The sequence below is a fragment of the Peromyscus eremicus genome, chromosome 3 (genome assembly GCF_949786415.1).
Source record: "Peromyscus eremicus chromosome 3, PerEre_H2_v1, whole genome shotgun sequence".
NCBI classification, from domain to species: domain Eukaryota; kingdom Metazoa; phylum Chordata; class Mammalia; order Rodentia; family Cricetidae; genus Peromyscus; species Peromyscus eremicus.
Genome location: NC_081418.1, coordinates 154,614,630 through 154,631,942, shown reverse-complemented (window position 1 = coordinate 154,631,942; position 17,313 = coordinate 154,614,630). Strand labels below are relative to the sequence as shown.

General features: G+C 44.8%; 1 protein-coding gene across 3 annotated transcripts in view; it reads right to left on the bottom strand.

The window, feature by feature from the left end:
• Positions 1-8,727: 8,727 nt before the first annotated feature.
• Stk38l (serine/threonine kinase 38 like) overlaps positions 8,728-17,313 on the bottom strand; it is a 66,143-nt gene continuing 57,557 nt past the window's right edge. For 2 of the 3 annotated variants that reach the window (XM_059256373.1, XM_059256375.1), the window contains 8 exons: positions 16,913-17,067; positions 16,457-16,559; positions 16,228-16,289; positions 13,727-13,844; positions 13,190-13,313; positions 11,643-11,738; positions 9,808-9,899; positions 8,728-9,718 (listed from right to left, as the gene is read on the bottom strand). In XM_059256373.1, the coding sequence (XP_059112356.1) occupies positions 9,570-9,718; positions 9,808-9,899; positions 11,643-11,738; positions 13,190-13,313; positions 13,727-13,844; positions 16,228-16,289; positions 16,457-16,559; positions 16,913-17,067 (899 nt within the window). In that variant the 3' untranslated portion in view covers positions 8,728-9,569. The remainder of the gene's footprint in view (positions 9,719-9,807; positions 9,900-11,642; positions 11,739-13,189; positions 13,314-13,726; positions 13,845-16,227; positions 16,290-16,456; positions 16,560-16,912; positions 17,068-17,313) is intronic. The other variant, XM_059256374.1, reaches the window with a different exon arrangement.

Below are 17,313 nucleotides of genomic sequence, written 5' to 3'. Positions count from 1 at the left end.
CACTTGGCATAAACTGTAATCAGCCAGCTGCAGAAGCCTGGGACCAAAGAAACACTCTACCCTGACCACCCTGACTTCTTCTCAAGAAAATTTTTCCACTCTCCCTGCTCCCCCTCCCTGCCTGAAATCCTGCTTATAAGCTGCAACACCCTGCCAATAAACGAGACCTTGACGCGACTCAGACTGACTCTGTCTTTCTTTATGCGCCTGGTCTCCTTCTCTCGGCCCCATTGGCTTTCAGGTGGTTCCCTCCTCGAGACCCTCGAATAACCTGACCTGCTGGACGGGTCAAGTGGCGCCCGAACGCGGGGCCCGAGGCACGGCGACCCCATCAGACAACAGATGAAAGAAGGTCCGGCCGGACATACATATTTTGGTAGAGGCGCCCGGACAGCATCACTCGTGCGACGCGGGCTACCTTGAGGTAAGACTTGTTGTCCTATAAGCCATGGGCAAAATTTTGACTGAAGAAGCTCTCTTCATAAAATAGATGCAGGATAGTCTCAGGGAGAGGGGAATAAGAGTAAAAAAGAAAGATTTAATAAAATGTTTTTGTTTTGTGGAGGAGAAATGTCCCTGGCTGGTTATTAACGGCCTGGGCATTCACCCTCTGACTTGGAATAAAGTAGGAAAAGATATTAATAAGATGCTCCGAGATGGGGAAAACGTCCCCGATGCCTTTTTTAGTTTTTATGGTGTGATTAGAGATGTTCTAAAGGAAGCAGAGGGAGATGGGCGTGTTTCACATTTACTAGCCCTTACAGAGGATTTTCTCTCAAACTCCCCCTGCCTGACACCCAAGGGTCCAGAGGTTTATTGACATCTACTGGTAAGAGCGCTCTCTGTCTTGTCTGTGTCTCTCTGTCATTACTTTTGTTTTGTACCGGTCAATCAATTTGTACTTTGCAGGCTCTCACTGGGGCAGACGTGTCCGGACAGTGAACCTGGTGGTGAAGGGAGACGTCCCAGAGCCCTAAGGCCACCTCAGAGGTGACCATTTGGTTTAGGAGCATCTTTGGGTATCTTCCCCCACGGTGGGAGGAAGTGCCACTTTGTATTTTGTCCCGGGGATTTGTCAGAGCCATTTTGTGGGGTTGTTTTTTTCTTTTTTCTTTTTTTTTTTGTATGTTTTGTTGTGATCATTGTTACTTTACTCTCTCCTTCTCTTCCAAGAAAAAAAAAAGGGTGCATGTCTGACTGACAGGGATGTGGAAGCCCCCTAATGTCTGTATGATCAAGGACAGAGATCCTTGAGTCTGGATTGTTTTTGGTGTTATTGAGCCTGGAGGGTTACCTTCCCCCCTCCCCCCAGAGCACATCAGGCTGTCATTGTTCTTGGAGCTTTGTTGGTTGTCTCGTTGGGGCAAAGTTTTTTCGTGTGCCCTTGGTCTTGTGTGTAATGTGTTAATTGTTCTCATTGTTGACTTGACTGTGACGGACGCTATGGGACAGTTCCCTTCTTCTCCACTATACCTTTGCCTAGCCCACTGGAAGGATATGTGAGCCACAATAGAGGGAACTGGGTCCCCCACCCCCACTCCCCGACTGAACTGAGATAAACAGGTAGCTCCTGCCAGATGGGGCTTGCATACTGCAAGAGGGGCTTGCTGGCTGTGAATGAGGCCGTCGTCTCAGTGCTGATGTTCCGGTTCTTGGATTGTCTGTGTAAATGTTATTTGTTTCTGTCTACTAACCTCCCTTATTTTCCTAGAGGAAGAGGAGGAGAGAGAGGCATAGCAAAGGCCACCTTGGAATCCTAGCACTTGGGAGGTAGGGGTCGAAGATTGAGTGGTGGTCAAGGTTATCTTTGGGTCAAGTCCATTTGGAGGCCAGCTTGGGTTGGAATTGTCTCAAATAAGCCCCAGAAGGTGTGGGGTGTGGGGTGTGGGGTGTGGGGAGGGCTGGGGATGTTGTTTAATCTTCAGAACCCCGTGAAACCATCATGGCAGTGCACATATGCAATCCCAGTGCCTGAGAGTTGAAAGCTGGATGATGGGGAGCTCAAGGTCACCCTCGGCCATACAGTGAGTTCAAGGCTGGCCAGGGCTGCATGAGATCCTGTCTTAAAGATAGAAGGTACTTTCTCACTTCTAGCCAGTAGTAGCCCTTACTTTCTCCTTGGGAAATTTCTGAGTAGATTTGAAACCAAATTTATAGAATCCTGGCTAGTTCTTTCTCATCAACATCAGTTGGTCCCCAGCTCAGAGCCCAAAAAAGGCTGTGTGTGTGTGCGTGTGCACAGTGGTGTGTGTGTGTGTGAGAGAGAGAGAGGGGGGGGAGTGGGGGGAGGGAGAGAGAGCATGTGTGCACCTGAAATAATACTTTTTCAGGTTTGGAGCTCTGAAAGCAGCCATGGTGTTCTGGTTCCCCCTAGAGCCGGAACCCTTGCTCACCCCAAGTGGGCAATCATTTTGTTTCACTGCTAAAGATCCTGTAAGATCAGCTTGCAAGGCACAGCCAGTATTCTTTTGCCCACCTGGGAAGAGCCGGCTTTACAACCATGAATGGGGCCTTTCCAACAACTGGGGTCAAACAGCAGCATAGTAAACTAAACCTAAGGTATTTTCCAAGGTTCATAAAAACAACAAATATCCATTTTTGAGCTCTTAAGAGGTTGAAGAGAAACAACCATACTAATAATCTTAGATGGCCTTTTCCTTCTGCTTCCAGCGGTGGTCCAGGAAGGAGTCTCTGAGACTCCTGGGCTTGTGCAGAGTTGAGAGGACAGTGTGGAGAGCTGGAAGCACTGGTCTTCAGTCTGTCTACACTGACAGACACATTGTGGGCTTCTGGGGTAAAAAGATGGGCTTGGGTTTGGCCTATGACAGGGAGGTATGGAAGACTGATGTGGGGTAATCCTCTGGTACACTGTAAAGATTTGTCACTCAAATTGGTATAATAGACAGCTGACTGGTCAGTAGCCAGGCAGGAAGTATAGGCGGGGTGACCAAACTAAGAATGATGGGATGAAGAAGGGCAGTCAGGAATCACCAGCCAGATGCTGAGGGAGCAGGAGATGAAGTGCCATGCAATGAAGGTACCACCCCGTGGCAGAGCGCAAATAATATGCGGTAACTTACTATGTAAGAGCTAGTTAGTTCGAACCCTGTATTGCTTGCTAACCTAAACAACTTCAGCGAAGCTTCAATGTTTTTGGAGTTGTTTTTATTAAAAGTCAAAACATTTTGGAACTGGTCATTACAAAGGAGGGCCGCCCAGCGCTCACCATGTGCTGGGCTCTGTGGTGCTTTGGCCTTCACCTACTGCACCCCACCTGTTCCTTTATATGGTTGTTCACACAATAACCAACTAGGAACGTATCACAAACTCTGCAGTTTACCAGTGGCCTTTCTACAACTCAGTAGCCCCAAATCCAATGATGAGAGTCTGGTCTCAGCTCTGCCCTACAGGTTCTGGTCTGAGGGTGAGACACACTCCAAGTTCTTTCAAATAAGCCCCAGCTGCAGAGTACTCTACTCCAGGATGCAGTACTTCGTTAAAAATTGAAATTCCCTACAGCTAGGTTGTGGGTAGAGGAAGGAGAGATTTCTCCAAGCAAGAGAACAATAAAATCCTGAGAAAACTGTAGTCAGGTACAGATGGGACAAAAATGATACAGTCTGGCTGGTGACATGGCTTAGTGGTTAAGAGCAACTCTGGCTCTTCCTGAGGACAGAAGTTAGGTTCTCAGCAGCCACCCTAGGCAGTTCATAACCACCTGCGAACACCAGGAGGCCTGACGCCTTCTTCTGGTCTCTGAGGGCACTGCACTCTTACGTACAAACCTACATATCCAGTTTTAAGTTTTTCTTTTAATAGAATGAGGAAATCATCAAGAAGGGGTGTGTGTGTGTGCAACAGAGAGAGAGAGAGAGAGAGAGAGAGAGAGAGAGAGAGAGAGAGAGAGAGAGAGAGAGAGAGAGAGAGAGCGCGCGCACATGTGCACCTGAATACAGTAATACTTTTCCAGGGTTTGAAAACTCTGAAAGCAGCCATGGTGTCCAGGTTCCCCCTAAGGTAGAACTGTACAAAAGGTCAGTTTTGCTTAAGACAATATTTTACCAGCAAGACCAAGTACAGGCAAAGCTAGGCCTAACAGCAGTCTCCCTTTCTGTTAGTTTCGCCCTAGGGAAAGGACTTAACAGCCATCTTTGACCAGATATTTCAATGAAAAGATTAGTGAACACCTTCCTTCCTAATTTAGACACAGCACCTGAGTCAACAGTTAGACCACCCACCCCTGACTGGGTTGAGGAACTCTGTATTTGTTTATAACCACTTTAGAGGGAATGAGCCTTGGAGAACAGCAGCTAGGAAGACAGGAGCACAAGAGGAAATATGAGACTCCGGGGACTCCCCAGAGCACAGGAACCTGGGATCTGAGCGCCTAGTCTCACAGGTGGGTCAGGAGGGACAAGGAGCCGGCCTGCAACTCACTGACCATGACAGACAGAAGTGCAGTGCTGTAGACTAAAGACCATGGTTGTTTTCTCCTCCCATCTTCCTTCTCCTTCAGGACAGGGTCTGTGTAACCCAGTTCAGGCTTGCAGAGCACATGTTTTAAGATTCTTAGAAGAACCCTAATTTGGTTTCAGGAACCCATGGATGTGTAGTGAAGCCCACCCTGGTACCAGAACATGAATTGTAAGTCAACCACCAGTCCAGGCACCAGTTAATTAACAGACAGTTGATACAATCACAGCTAGTAACACATGGGGGCATGTCCAGCAAAGTTTTTGTTGTTGTTGTTTTGTTTTTCGAGACAGGGTTTCTCTGTGTAGCTTTGCGCCTTTCCTGGATCTCGCTCTGTAGACCAGGCTGGCCTTGAACTCACAAAGATCCGCCTGCCTCCTGAGTGCTGGGATTAAAGGTGTGTGCCACCACCGCCCGGCTCAGCAAAGCATTCTTATTATGCCTAATTATGTGCATGTGTGCCTGCAGATGCCAGTCATCTGATCCCCTGGAGTTTATAAGTGACTGTGAGCCACCTGGCATGCGTACTGGGACCCAAATTCAGGTTCTCTGCGAGGGCAGTACTCACTCTTGAATGCTCAGCCATCTCTCAGCACCTCCAGGCTCTCTTAAAAACTTGAGCCTTCAAGCTGTATAAGGACTGACACTTAATTCTTTGAGCCATCTAGCTCTCTCTGACCAAGGACAAAGCAACATGACAAAAGTAATAAAATGGAAGGGGTTCATATAGTTTGCGTTTTTTTCAATGAACTATCCTGGAAGAGAACTTGTGACCTTGTGTGATATGAGAACATTTCCTTACCAGTGAAACCACTTACCTGCCTTGTGCCACCTGTGGTCATTCCTGTTCCCAAGTACTGTCATCTCACCCCTGTTTCCTCTGAGGTTTTAAAAGCATAGGGTGCTGATCTACCAACAGAGCATGCTGTGTGTGTGCTTTGGAAGCAAAAAGTACTGGCGCAGAGCTCTGGGTGTCTCGTGTCCTGGTGATTCCATTTCTTTACAGAATAGTTTTAAACAGTGCATCATGTAAACCAAAGTGCGATTATAAATGGTAAGTTGTCTCACTAGACACTTTTGAGAGTTGGACTTAAGAGTTTACAAGTTTGTTCTCAAACTCTGACCTCCAGTGTTCTCACAGTCTTACATCATTGAAATGGTGCACGCTCGGTACTGTGGAGCACAGGAGGCTGGAGTGGTGTTGCCTAGGCCCGGGGGATTCTGCCTGGTTCTTTCTGGGCTCAGTGGCAATTCTGGAGTTGTGACTTCCATAGGAAGGGACACAGTGGATAGTGGCTGAGTAGATTTTATCTCTGAATTCTGAGTATTTTCAGTTTACTGATGTACTCAGGTTCTGACTTACTGGAGAAGCTGCATATAAGATCTATGCCCCGTAAGTCCTTAAAATGACAACTTACAAAGGTCTATGTTTCCAGCTATGAATCTGAACAATTTTAAACCCAGACTTGTGGAGGCCCACAGAGGCTTCCTAGTAAGACCTTCTTGAGTCTGAGCCTGAGCTTGCTTTACCCAGAAGGGCTGCATAATGGAATGATTTTGCCAGGGGCGTGGTTACCAGGTGTTCTGAAGGGTCTACACTTGGTGGTACGTTGTGCTTTGATCTTGAAAGTGGGGAGGTCTTTTGTCTCATGGCATTGCATAAAAAGCCCTTTGTAATAAACCTCGAGAAGACTGGGTATTGACCCAGGGCCCTCCCAAAGCTATCCTGAGTCTCTGTCTTTCTTATTGTCTCTTTCTATCTATCATTTCCTCATTCCTCTCTCTCCTTCCTAAGACCCCTTCGACAGGTCGGAGCTGGACTCTGGCAGACTCCCACACAGACTTGTTCAACTGTTTTGATTGTTTAAATATAATACGATTCAAACTCCAAATACTTAAACCTTTTCATGATGCTCTTCAGGTACAATAGCTATTTGGTAATTTCATTCAGAAAATAGTATTTCTTAAGTTTTGGATAACACAAATCTGCAAACAACAAAACAAAAAAAGAAATCCAACAGCAGAACTTTCAGAAACATGGTTTTTATTCTCGCTGTGCTTTCTTGCTGCCCAAGTCTTCGAAACACTGGACTCTGAAGCTCGATGGTTCTGGACAACTGCTGAATTATATTGTTTTTAAAAAATAACTACAATACACTTTTATTTCTTTATTCCTTTTAAAGCAGCATTATTTGCTAACATTTTGTAATAAAAATCTAAAATATTTCTAGTAGTCCCAAGTGTCTTATATTTATTAAGTGTTGGCTTCATAAGATTTTCAGAAATAAGTGCACTTCTACAGAGAAAATTAATTTGAAATAAAATGAGAAATAATTGTGATCACAGCAAAACAGTTGCTTTTGAATTTTCTGAATTTTAACAACTCAAAGACAGAGTGTGTCAGGTAGCCAGGGACTCTTTTCTGATCGTCAAGTAACTTACTTGTAGATCGCCAAAAGACAGGTAGCCATTACTCTTGACAGTATAGACTGTCTAAAGGTGTTCTACAGCAAAACATCAAACATAAATATGCTTCAAAATATTTAAAAATGTACACCTTGTGCAAAGTTATGCATGTGTTAGAAAGCTGTGCTGTTATGGGAATAAATGAGCCCCATCTTAAGCCTTAGCAACCGAAGAATCTTTTTTAATAGCCCACAGCTGGCATTTGCACTAAACTAACAGCTGATCAGTCACCTATGGCTAAGTGGTCACTGCTTCTTCTGGACAGCCTAGGGTTTTACACACCTGCAGACTTAGCTGTTAACAACTGCTTTAACACAAAGGTTTTAATGAAAAAGTAAATGTCTGTATTAAAACAGGAAACCAATAAATCTGGATTATACACACTTTCTATATCCTTAGAAAAGCCCAAACCACATAGTAAAACTTCTTTGATTCAAAATAGAGACTAGAGAAAATGTCACTATGCCCAGTGATTAGACAGACTTTTGTCACTTAAATTACATGATTCACCTGAGATACGGGGGTTATACAATGGAAAAGTCAGTCACAGGGGATCTTTGCAAATTATTTGCTTCATCTGAACCCTGACTCATATTTTTAGCTTCCAAGGGGCAGGCACAGTCTTTCATTGCCTTTAGATAGTAGCTTAAGAAAGGCTTTCATGACTAATCCCTGAAGACTGACTCGTGTTAACTCTAGCAAAGCAAACTTCTCAAACGCCCTCCACCACCAGGAAACCTGTTCCTCCTGGTCACAACAGGGAGGTCAAAGTGCTGTCCCTACATCACAGAAACGTAAGCTGGGTAGTTCTTCCTTACACTAGTCTCAACCTACCCTGTTACCAGGACTTGACAACACTGTCACCCTGTGGAAGCCAGGTAGTTAATCACACCTGAGCTAGAGAACGCAGTGCTCTGTATCCAACCTAGTCACCCCCACACTAGTAAAAACCCATTCTATAGCTGGAGTCTCTGCTGCTAAATACCTCTGAAACAGGTGAGTTGGAGAAGCTCATACATCCGATATAAATTAAGGCAGTTAATTAAAGTCATCAGTGAGATGAGATATCCACTATGTCCAGTCTGCTTTCTCCAAACACTCAGTCACAGGATCAGGCTATAGTTAAGCCAGTAGACTAACAGGTGGAGAGTACTCACCAGACCCAGCAATTCACCAAAATACTTCAAGAGCTGATAGCCTTGATGAAAAAGGGGTCATCCAGCAGCAGTGTTATAAAAGCTTTTGGAAATTCGCACAAGGCATTGCTCAGTCCCCCCATGAGACATTCCTCCTAATAAATCCTCATTCCATCTCCATCACAGATGATAAACATTAGCCATTTGCTGAGAAGTTATTTCTCAACTACAACTTAGCACGTTGTTTTAGAGTCAAAATGCTGAGCAAGAAAAGGTGATGCAATCATCAGATAAATACCCGAGGAATCTGATGCTGACGTTTTCTGCCCAATCTCCAGTCACCCCCGCCCCTCCCCGGCCTGTACCCGCTCCCTTTACTCCATTGTGGACTTCAACCAACCACAGTGATGAACTAACCATGAACAGGGCTGGCCTGTTAAAAGTCTGTCACATGGAGTGTAGCACCCCCTGGAAAGTGGAATTCTACTCACCACTGACTGCCACTGTTCAGGATCTTTGGTTCATTGGAAAACAATGGCACTAAAGCTACCAAAGGAAACAAAGGTTACCAGCAATGACACACACTGACTTTGCAGAAAGCCAAAGTGAGTCACACTCTTGTTCTCCATGTGTCCATTGACAGGATCAGAAGTTTGACATTTAAAAAAATAGTTTAATAAAAATACACTATGTCTACAAGCAGCTTTCATGGTCATTTATGAAACTCAACTCACCATCACCCAGTTAAAATAATGCCTGTCCTCTTGTTAAAAAAGAAGTCCTTGTATCACAAGAAAAGTAACTGACATTTGCTCAAGTACAGTAGTACATCTCCTTACGTGTGCAAAACAGTCGTCACTACTCAGAGCAGTCAGCCTGGGAGGATGCTGGAGTGAAGGTGAGACATGTCCTCACCCTGACAGAAGATCACCTTTCCTACCCCAGGGTCTGTGTGAGAGCCTGACGGGAAATTCTCATGTTGACGTCAGTGTCCTTCTCCTTAGGACCGTTACAGAAACTGTCTTCACGTAGAGCCCACAGCATCCAAACCAACACGGCGAATGTTCTACAGCAGCTACAGATGCTTTTACTGATTCAAGACCCACGAGCTTTGCAGAGAAGCAGGGACACCAAGAGTGACCAACCGCAGGCTGCCATGGCGCTCAGTGCTACGCAGTTCTGGCTGGATTAGTGTTGCAGTTGGAAGCGCAGAACAACGAGCAGAATGGACCTCAACATGCACATAGGCAGTGCAGTTAGGAGGGAATATCCGTTCCTTTTGTTCCAGTACCTTTGTATAATAAAGTTAATACAAATAATATTTAAAAAAAAAAAAAAAAGCCTAGCGATTCCTGTAGTCGCCTCAGAATCCAAGCCTGTTGAAGTTCCTCAGGCTGGTGAGCACCAGCATCCTGGGAGTGTCTGGTGTTGATGCCAAGCCAGCCTGGAGATGCAGCTACCTGAGTTCTGGCTGTGGGTGACTGTGACCATCCTTCATGATTTCCCAGCTTTCATGTACGTGGGGATGGAGCCGCGCTGAGTCAGCCCTTCAAACCTTTTATAGGTGTAATTGAGAAAAACCCAGTCTTTGGATTTGTAGTCGGGCTCTGTGGTGTTCGGCACTAGAAGGAGAGAAAAGTTAACTAAGGGCAAAGAGATTTCATTAGTGATACCTGTCACCTGTCACCTCACAGGTGACTGCAGCGTAGGACATGCTGGGAGCCTGTCTTACCCGGCTGTAAGATATCAGACTCGGGGAAGTCATCAAAGTTTGAGGTGTCGTCAATGCTCTTGATTTCTATAGGGATGGCTGCCGGCCTTTCCCTGAAAAAGGCAATTCATCATCCATGGTAAATTTTCTTGAACTCCTGCCACCACTGCATGGGACAGGAAACCCAAGGGTGTCTGCTATGGATATGAACAGTTAAGTGGATGTCAAGATAGCTGACTGTATTACTTGCAAGTTTTACACTTTTGCATGAAGACTTTCTCATGCTTTTTCCCCCTGTAGTACTGGAGACTGAACAACAGCTAGGCAAATAAATACTCTACCACTAAAACAGTCTCAACCCTTTATGCTATTTTTTGTTCAGGTGAAAAAACAAGACCCAGTGAAATGAAAAGTAGAAGAGAAGGAACTTGGGGTTTTTGTTTGTTTTTTTGAGACAGGTTTTTCTCTGTGTAACCTTGGCTATCCTGGAATTCACTCTTTGGCCAGGCTATCCTTGAACTCAAAGAGATCTGGCTGCCTCTGCCTCCTAAGAGCTGGTGTATGCCACTACCCCCACTAAGAGAAGGCATTTTACTGAGATTTTAATAGTGGTATTGAGTATGTGGGAAGCAGTGAGATCTATCTAAGTGAGTCAGGGCTACAATCTAGTGAAGATTACTGAACACAGACATCTATCTGCAAAAGAGGGGATACACATATATTTGTGATAAAATCTGAATGCAGTAACTTGTCAGTCGTATAAATTTTAAGAGAACCAGAGAGGTTAGTTAAAAAAAACTTTAAGTTCTATTTATCTATTTACTTACTATGCACACTTGCACTTGCATACATCACAAGTGTAGAGGTCAGAGGACAACGTTCATGTATACAACACACATGTGCGTGTACACACACACTGCAAGAGTATAGTCAAGAGGACAGCGTTCAATGCACACACACATGCACACCGCAAGTGTAGAGGTCAGGGGACAACACACACACACACACACACACACACACACACACACACACACCTGCAAGTGTAGAGTCAGAGGACAGCATTCAGGGGTTGGCTCTCTCCTCCTACCACGCAGGACCGGGGACTGAACTCAGATCTTCAGGCTTCTCCTGCTGAGTCACTTCAACAGCCCCTTATCAGCTTTTATTTATTTTTTCCAACAAAATGTTTAAAGGATCTACTAGGTGTTAAGCCTACCAAATTATGAGAGCAGGTACTGTCCATGTCTGTATAAGAATTATTCTTAACTTAAAGAATAATTAACTTATGTGCCTTCCCTGGAAGTCCTACTGTGTGTGCCCAGTACTTACACGAGTACAGACTATACATTTTTCCATCTTACCCTGAAGAACTGCTAATCTTGTCCATGGTGTCCTACCTAGACCTTCTAGACCCAGGCCTGATGACTACGGAAGCCTCATTAAGACTCAACTGAGTTGAAAGAGGGGCCTGTGTGACCCAACCTTCCCTGTCCCTACGATGCTGTGAGTTTAGGCAGCTGCCTCAGCTCTGTGACAACAGGTGATGTACGTCTCAGCTGAGGCAGCTGCCTCTTGTTCAGTGTTACAGTGGTTCTCAACCTTTCTGACATTGCATCCCTGTAATACAGTTCCTAGTGCTGGAGAGACTTCAACCATAAAACTTTCCGTTGCTACTTCATAACTGTAAATTTGCTGCTGTTATGATTCATTATATAAATATGTGTTTTCTGATGGTCTTAGGCAACCCTGTGAAAGAGTCCTGACCCACAGGTTGAGAACCACTGGTCTGGAAGAATCAGAGGCACACTCACCACTGATTCAGAAGCTCACTGCTCAGCCCAGGCTTCAGAACATACCTGATATGCCCCCAGTCTACACCCTCAAAGAAGGGGTGACCTTTGATCTCTTCTACACCACCATTCCCAATTCTGTTCTCAGAATCAGTACAAAATCTAGAAAGCGAAACCAAGTGTTAGTCACATTTTTCACTTAAAACACTCTAACGTATTACTTCAGATATTTTCAGGAAGTATTTTAATTTAGTTGCTGAGTTTACTGTGGGAACACGGGGAATATAAATCCCCTACAAGCCTACCAATCAGACACCCAGGAAACATTCTGAAGCCATTTCTTTTCACCTCTTGTAATAATATTAAAAACACTGCTGACACAATAATGATTAAAGACTTTTTTTTTCACTTAATACACCAAGAAAATTTCCCAATGCTGTTCAGTATTTTCCTGTGAGGTAATTTTTTGAGACCTGTGTATGGAGACATCAGAGTGTTACATCCATCGCTGCTGCTGAAGACTTACATGAGTTCCAATTTTTCACAACTAAAATAACACAAGAAACATGCCTAACTCTTTGCCCCTACATGGTTATATGCTCTATTAAATTCCTAGAAATAAAACTGCTGGTCAAAGGTCACATACAGTTTAACAATTTTATACAATATGCTGCCAGCTGGCCACTCACAAGGGTTGTCACAGTTCATATCCTGTTGTGGGATATTTGTACACTGTGTGAAGATATATTGCTGTGATTGGCATAATAAAAAGCTGAACGGCCAATAGCTAGGCAGGAGATATAGGCAGGACTTCCAGGAAAAACAAAAAGAAGAGGGGGAGAAATCTAGGAACGCAGGAGAAGCCAGGAGATATGGAAAAGAAACAGGAGGTACAAGAAGAGAGGTAACACCACGGCACAGATTAATATAAACGGACTAATCTAAGTTGTAAGAACTAGTTAGGAACAAGCCTAAGCTATGGGTCAAGCTTTCATTAATAAGAAGTCTCCATGTCATTATTTGGGAGCTGGTTGGAGGGACAGAGAAAGACGTATTACAACATCCCTTCTTCCCCTCACAGCAGTGCAGAGACACCTCCTCCGAGCAGTCTTCTGCTTAGGTTCCTGTGTGCTGTCATGGCAGGAGCTTCTGCTTCTAATACATTTCATCTCCATTCGTTTCTGACACACTCACTCCTTGAAGTCTAAGAGAAGTAACACTCTGATAATATTACCAGTATGTCCAACAAGATCTCTCTTCTGAACCTCAATGTTCCACAAACTTCAAGTATTTGCATTTTGTAGGGAAGGAGAAATAGGTAGTTAAGAGCATTTGCTGCTCTTGCAGAGGACCTGGGTTCAATTCCTAGCACCCACACTAGGTGGCTCACAACTGCCTACAAGTCCAGTTCCAAGGGATAGATCTTGTAGCCTCTGTCAGCAAGTGGTACCCAAACACTTACACATAAAAATAAACAATTTTTTTTTAAAGTTTGAATTTTGTAAATCCTTTTTTTTAAACTGACCAGATCAGTGGCATTCTCCCTGCAAACACCTGCCCTGCCTCAGAGAAATAGATCATTTTTGCACTGGGAAGTTTTAAGAGTCACTAACCTGAGAATCAAGTCCTTGGCTTTCTCAGAGACAGGCACTTCTGGAGGAAATGCCAGTGTCTCCTTCCAGCTCATAACTTTTCTGTATGTCTCCTGAGGGGTCTCAGAGCAGAAAGGTGGGAAGCCTGGGTGTCAGGGAAACAACAAAAATTCATCAGCTTTTGTCATCAGTTCAACCAGACCTACAAGTATTGTGCCATGGGAAACAAAACCACACAGAGTGCTCTGAAGTAACACTAGCATGCATCAATTTACTATAGAATTACTAACGAAGTCTGTAAGGATTTAAAGCCCCACCTCATCTTATCTGAACCCTACATACAGAATTTGATAAAGGAAGCCAAGCTAAATAACTATCTTCCTGCTGTAGGGTCCCTGGGCAGTTTATTGGGGACTTAACAATATGCATTTAACATTGAAGAATGTGAGAAATAGATTCAAAACGGCTCTGCTATTTCTGTCTTTAATAGCTGTAACATGGTGTGTTCAAACAATGGCACCGGAAGAGATCCATATCACGCACATACACAGAACCTACCTATTAGCATTTCATACATGATCACCCCCAAGGACCACCAGTCACACAGTGTGCTGTAGCCAGTTTGCATGAAGACCTCTGGAGCAATGTAGTCTGGCGTTCCGACTGTGGAGTATGCCTACAAAGGAACAGCTTGTCAAACTGGCATCTGAACCTCCTAAAGATCATGAGTGTGGATTACTATAGGAGGAAACACTAGACACAGGACAAGTTCTCACTTATTGGTGACTTTGTGTGTTACATGTAAAGCTGGCTGACAGATGCTGAGTCAGGCACTGTGTACAGAACACAGGGTTCTGGGCCGAGGAGAGGCCCTTTGTCCACTTCAAAAGGAAGGAAAAGTGAGCGACTTCCCTGCTTACTGCTCATGTGAGCCACTCTCTGAACCTTGGCTTCTGCTCCCCAAAGATCCAACAGCTTGATCGGAGGTAAAACAAGAAAAGGAACATGCTCTGCAAGCTACCTTCCTTAGAACGTAATTCCAGTGTGTCATACCATGAGCTGTGTGCATGTTCCTCTTTAGTCCACATCAAACCCTACAAAATGATTCTGAAAGTCAGCAGCTCTCAACAGGGACATTACTGTAGAAATCACTGAAAATGTGACCGCAGACGTCACTTCAAGGACCAGGAGACGAGAATAGCAGTTGGTGGGCTGAAGGGATCTCCTGGCCCAGACATCGATCTCTGGGAAGCCACTGACCTACGATGACTCTCAGTAGGAAATACAGAAATCCTCTGCCATGTTTTTATGTATTTTTTAAGACAGGGTCTCACTGTGAAGCCAGGCTGGACTCAGAACTCAGAATGCCCCTGTTGCAGCCTGTTAAGCAGTGGGTCACGGGTGAGCATGCACGCTCGCCCCTCAGACAAACTTTTAAGCAGTATTCACTTCTTCCCCTTTAAGAACAGGAAGACTGTAATTGTTTCTCAAATATAACATCTGATTTAAAATGGCAGAATCAAAAACAGAATGAAGTTTTCTTCATTAATGCACAGCTAAGCACACTTTTAAAACTCTGAAAAGTGGGCTGGAGAGATGGCTCAGTGGTTAGGAGCACTGACTGCTCATCCAAAGGTCCTGAGTTCAATTCCCAGCAACCACATGGTGGCTCACAACCATCTGTAATGGGATCTGGTGCCCTCTTCTGGCCTGCAGGTATACATGCAGACAGAAAATTGTATACATAATAAATAAATCTTAAACAAACAAACAAAAAAACTCTGAGAAGTTTACTAGACTATGAAGTTTGCTGCTACCTAGGCCAATGAACAAATGAACTGAAATATGCCAAGGTCATTTGACTGTGTTGGAGGCGCCAGGCTGTTGTCACCTGACTCTAGCACGTCCTCAGGGAACGGGGAGTCAGCAGCTTTGTCATTGCTTATTAAACTGACAAGGTGTCTGCACGAGCTGGGCACTGTACAAGAAACCAGGAAAACAAAGTCAAAGCCGCATTCCTAACTGCAAATGTTCACACCTCAGTTAATTACATATAATTACATAGTTAATTCCATAAATGCGAAGAGGAGAGGAAGGAAGCAATTCTTATATCCACTAAAACCACAGGGAAACAACAGCGTGAGTGACAGACACCCCATATCAGGGGCTGCACCACTGTGGACACCCCAAGCTACACCACCCTGGGGCAATGAGAACACTGGCTACAGAAGAGAGGTCTCCTCTGCAGTGCTGTAGGCAGTAAGGGAACAAGGCCATGGTGAAAACAGGAGTTCAAAGGAAGGTGTGGGTTAAAACAGCCGAGTCAAACACCAGGATGAGAAACACAGAGCTTGCAGCTGGTTTGGACACAGCCAAGGACACCTGTGTTAAAAGAGACTTAGGATCTGAAAGAAAGGCCAGTGTTGGTGGCCGCTGCGGCTCCGGGAGACCCTCTCCTTCAGGAGTGTATGCTGGGTTCTACAGCTCTTTACATCTGCTTGCTTCTAACTCACAGCTGAGGTAGAGATAGCTTCCAGCAAACCCCACCTACCTCAGGAAGGTGGGACACCCCAGACCAACCCACTGACAGCTAACCAAGCACAACTGTGGCTTCTTTTCGTGGCTGTGGGAACAGACATCTTAGTGTAATCACTGCAAGTGGAGGGCAGCAGGCTGGTTGAGTGCTCAACCGTGACCGGCAGTCACGGGCAGGACCTAGTAAAGCTGCAGTCCGAGACGGAGAGCGGGCTTCAACCACAACTAAGTGGTGGGCAGCATGTGGAGAACTCCACAGACTCAGCCCATGACCACAGCCCTACCAGAGGAATCTCAACAGCCGCTCCCCTCTCAGGAACTCCCCTACTCTACTGGGCTTCTCTCACTTTTCCTCAGTTCTCTGTTCTGAAATCTCCTTAACAAAACAGGCTGCTGCTCTGTTCACTCCCACAAGTGTCTGAGTCTTTAATCTTCACTGGCAGGAGACAGTGAGCTCTAGAACCACTGTCCCAGGCGCCCTCTGGTGACTCTAGGTCCAGGGCACAGCATTCCTCAGAACTCACCAGCTGTCTCCTGTTCTTCTTCCAGGTCTCCGCTTTCCGCTTCGAGTTCATGTTCTGAAACGCTAATTTCAACAAGACACAACTGCAATCAGAGGGGCCAACTGACAAAACAGGAATCTCACACCTACATCTGAAACGTGGGCAACTCAGGAGGACAGAGCCTCCCTGCCTCACAGAACTAAAGTTTCTAAACCATACGATTTCAGCCAACGGGAAAGTGCAAACTTACAGAAGTCACTTGGTGGGTTGTGCGAGAGGTTTCTGTAGAACTCAGTCCTGTGCGCTTTCTTTAACCCCGTGCACAAACCAAAATCAGACAATTTTACATGCCCCTAGAGCAACAAATTATAGTCAGGTCAAATTATGTTAACTCTGAAAACAAAAAAGCCTTATTATAAACTCCTTTAATGCAATTATTATAAAAAATTCTTAACCTACAACATATATAGCTGAAAATGTTAAGATTATGCATATTTGATGATTTTCCATTTTAATGGAAAACAGAGTGAGTTTTTTAAAAAAAGCCATTTCCCGTGATGTTATTTCAGAACAGTCACTTATATATGCCTTCTATGAAAAAACTTAGTTAATCCAAAACAACCTAAACCATGGTTGCTATCTGTAGCCAGGAAAACGGTAGTTCTTCATGACAAGAAGCCTAAGGATTCTCTCGCCCCTCACATGCCTTGGCATCCAGTAAAAGGTTGTCTGGCTTGATGTCCCGGTGGATGAAGCCCAGCTGGTGGATTGCGTCGATCGCCAAGACCGTCTCTGAGATGTAGAACTGTGTCTCCTCTTCCGTCAAGGTGTCCTTCTTCATCAGCAACGTCATCATGTCACCTGCGTAAGGAAAGCCAAGTACCAAGGTACTGCAAACTGAGGTGATTCACCTCAGCTTCCTGTATCCACCCCAATTTCTCACTTTTCTGATATCCTCCTCCTGCTTTGCTCCCCCACAGGGGTCAACAGCTTTAGTCTTTGCTGGTGTGAGATGACAGACCCAAAGCCTCAGACACAGGTCCACTTTTCATGAATGTTAGTAACTGTCTGGAACCCTAGTGCTGGTATTACGGGTGTGTGGTAGAA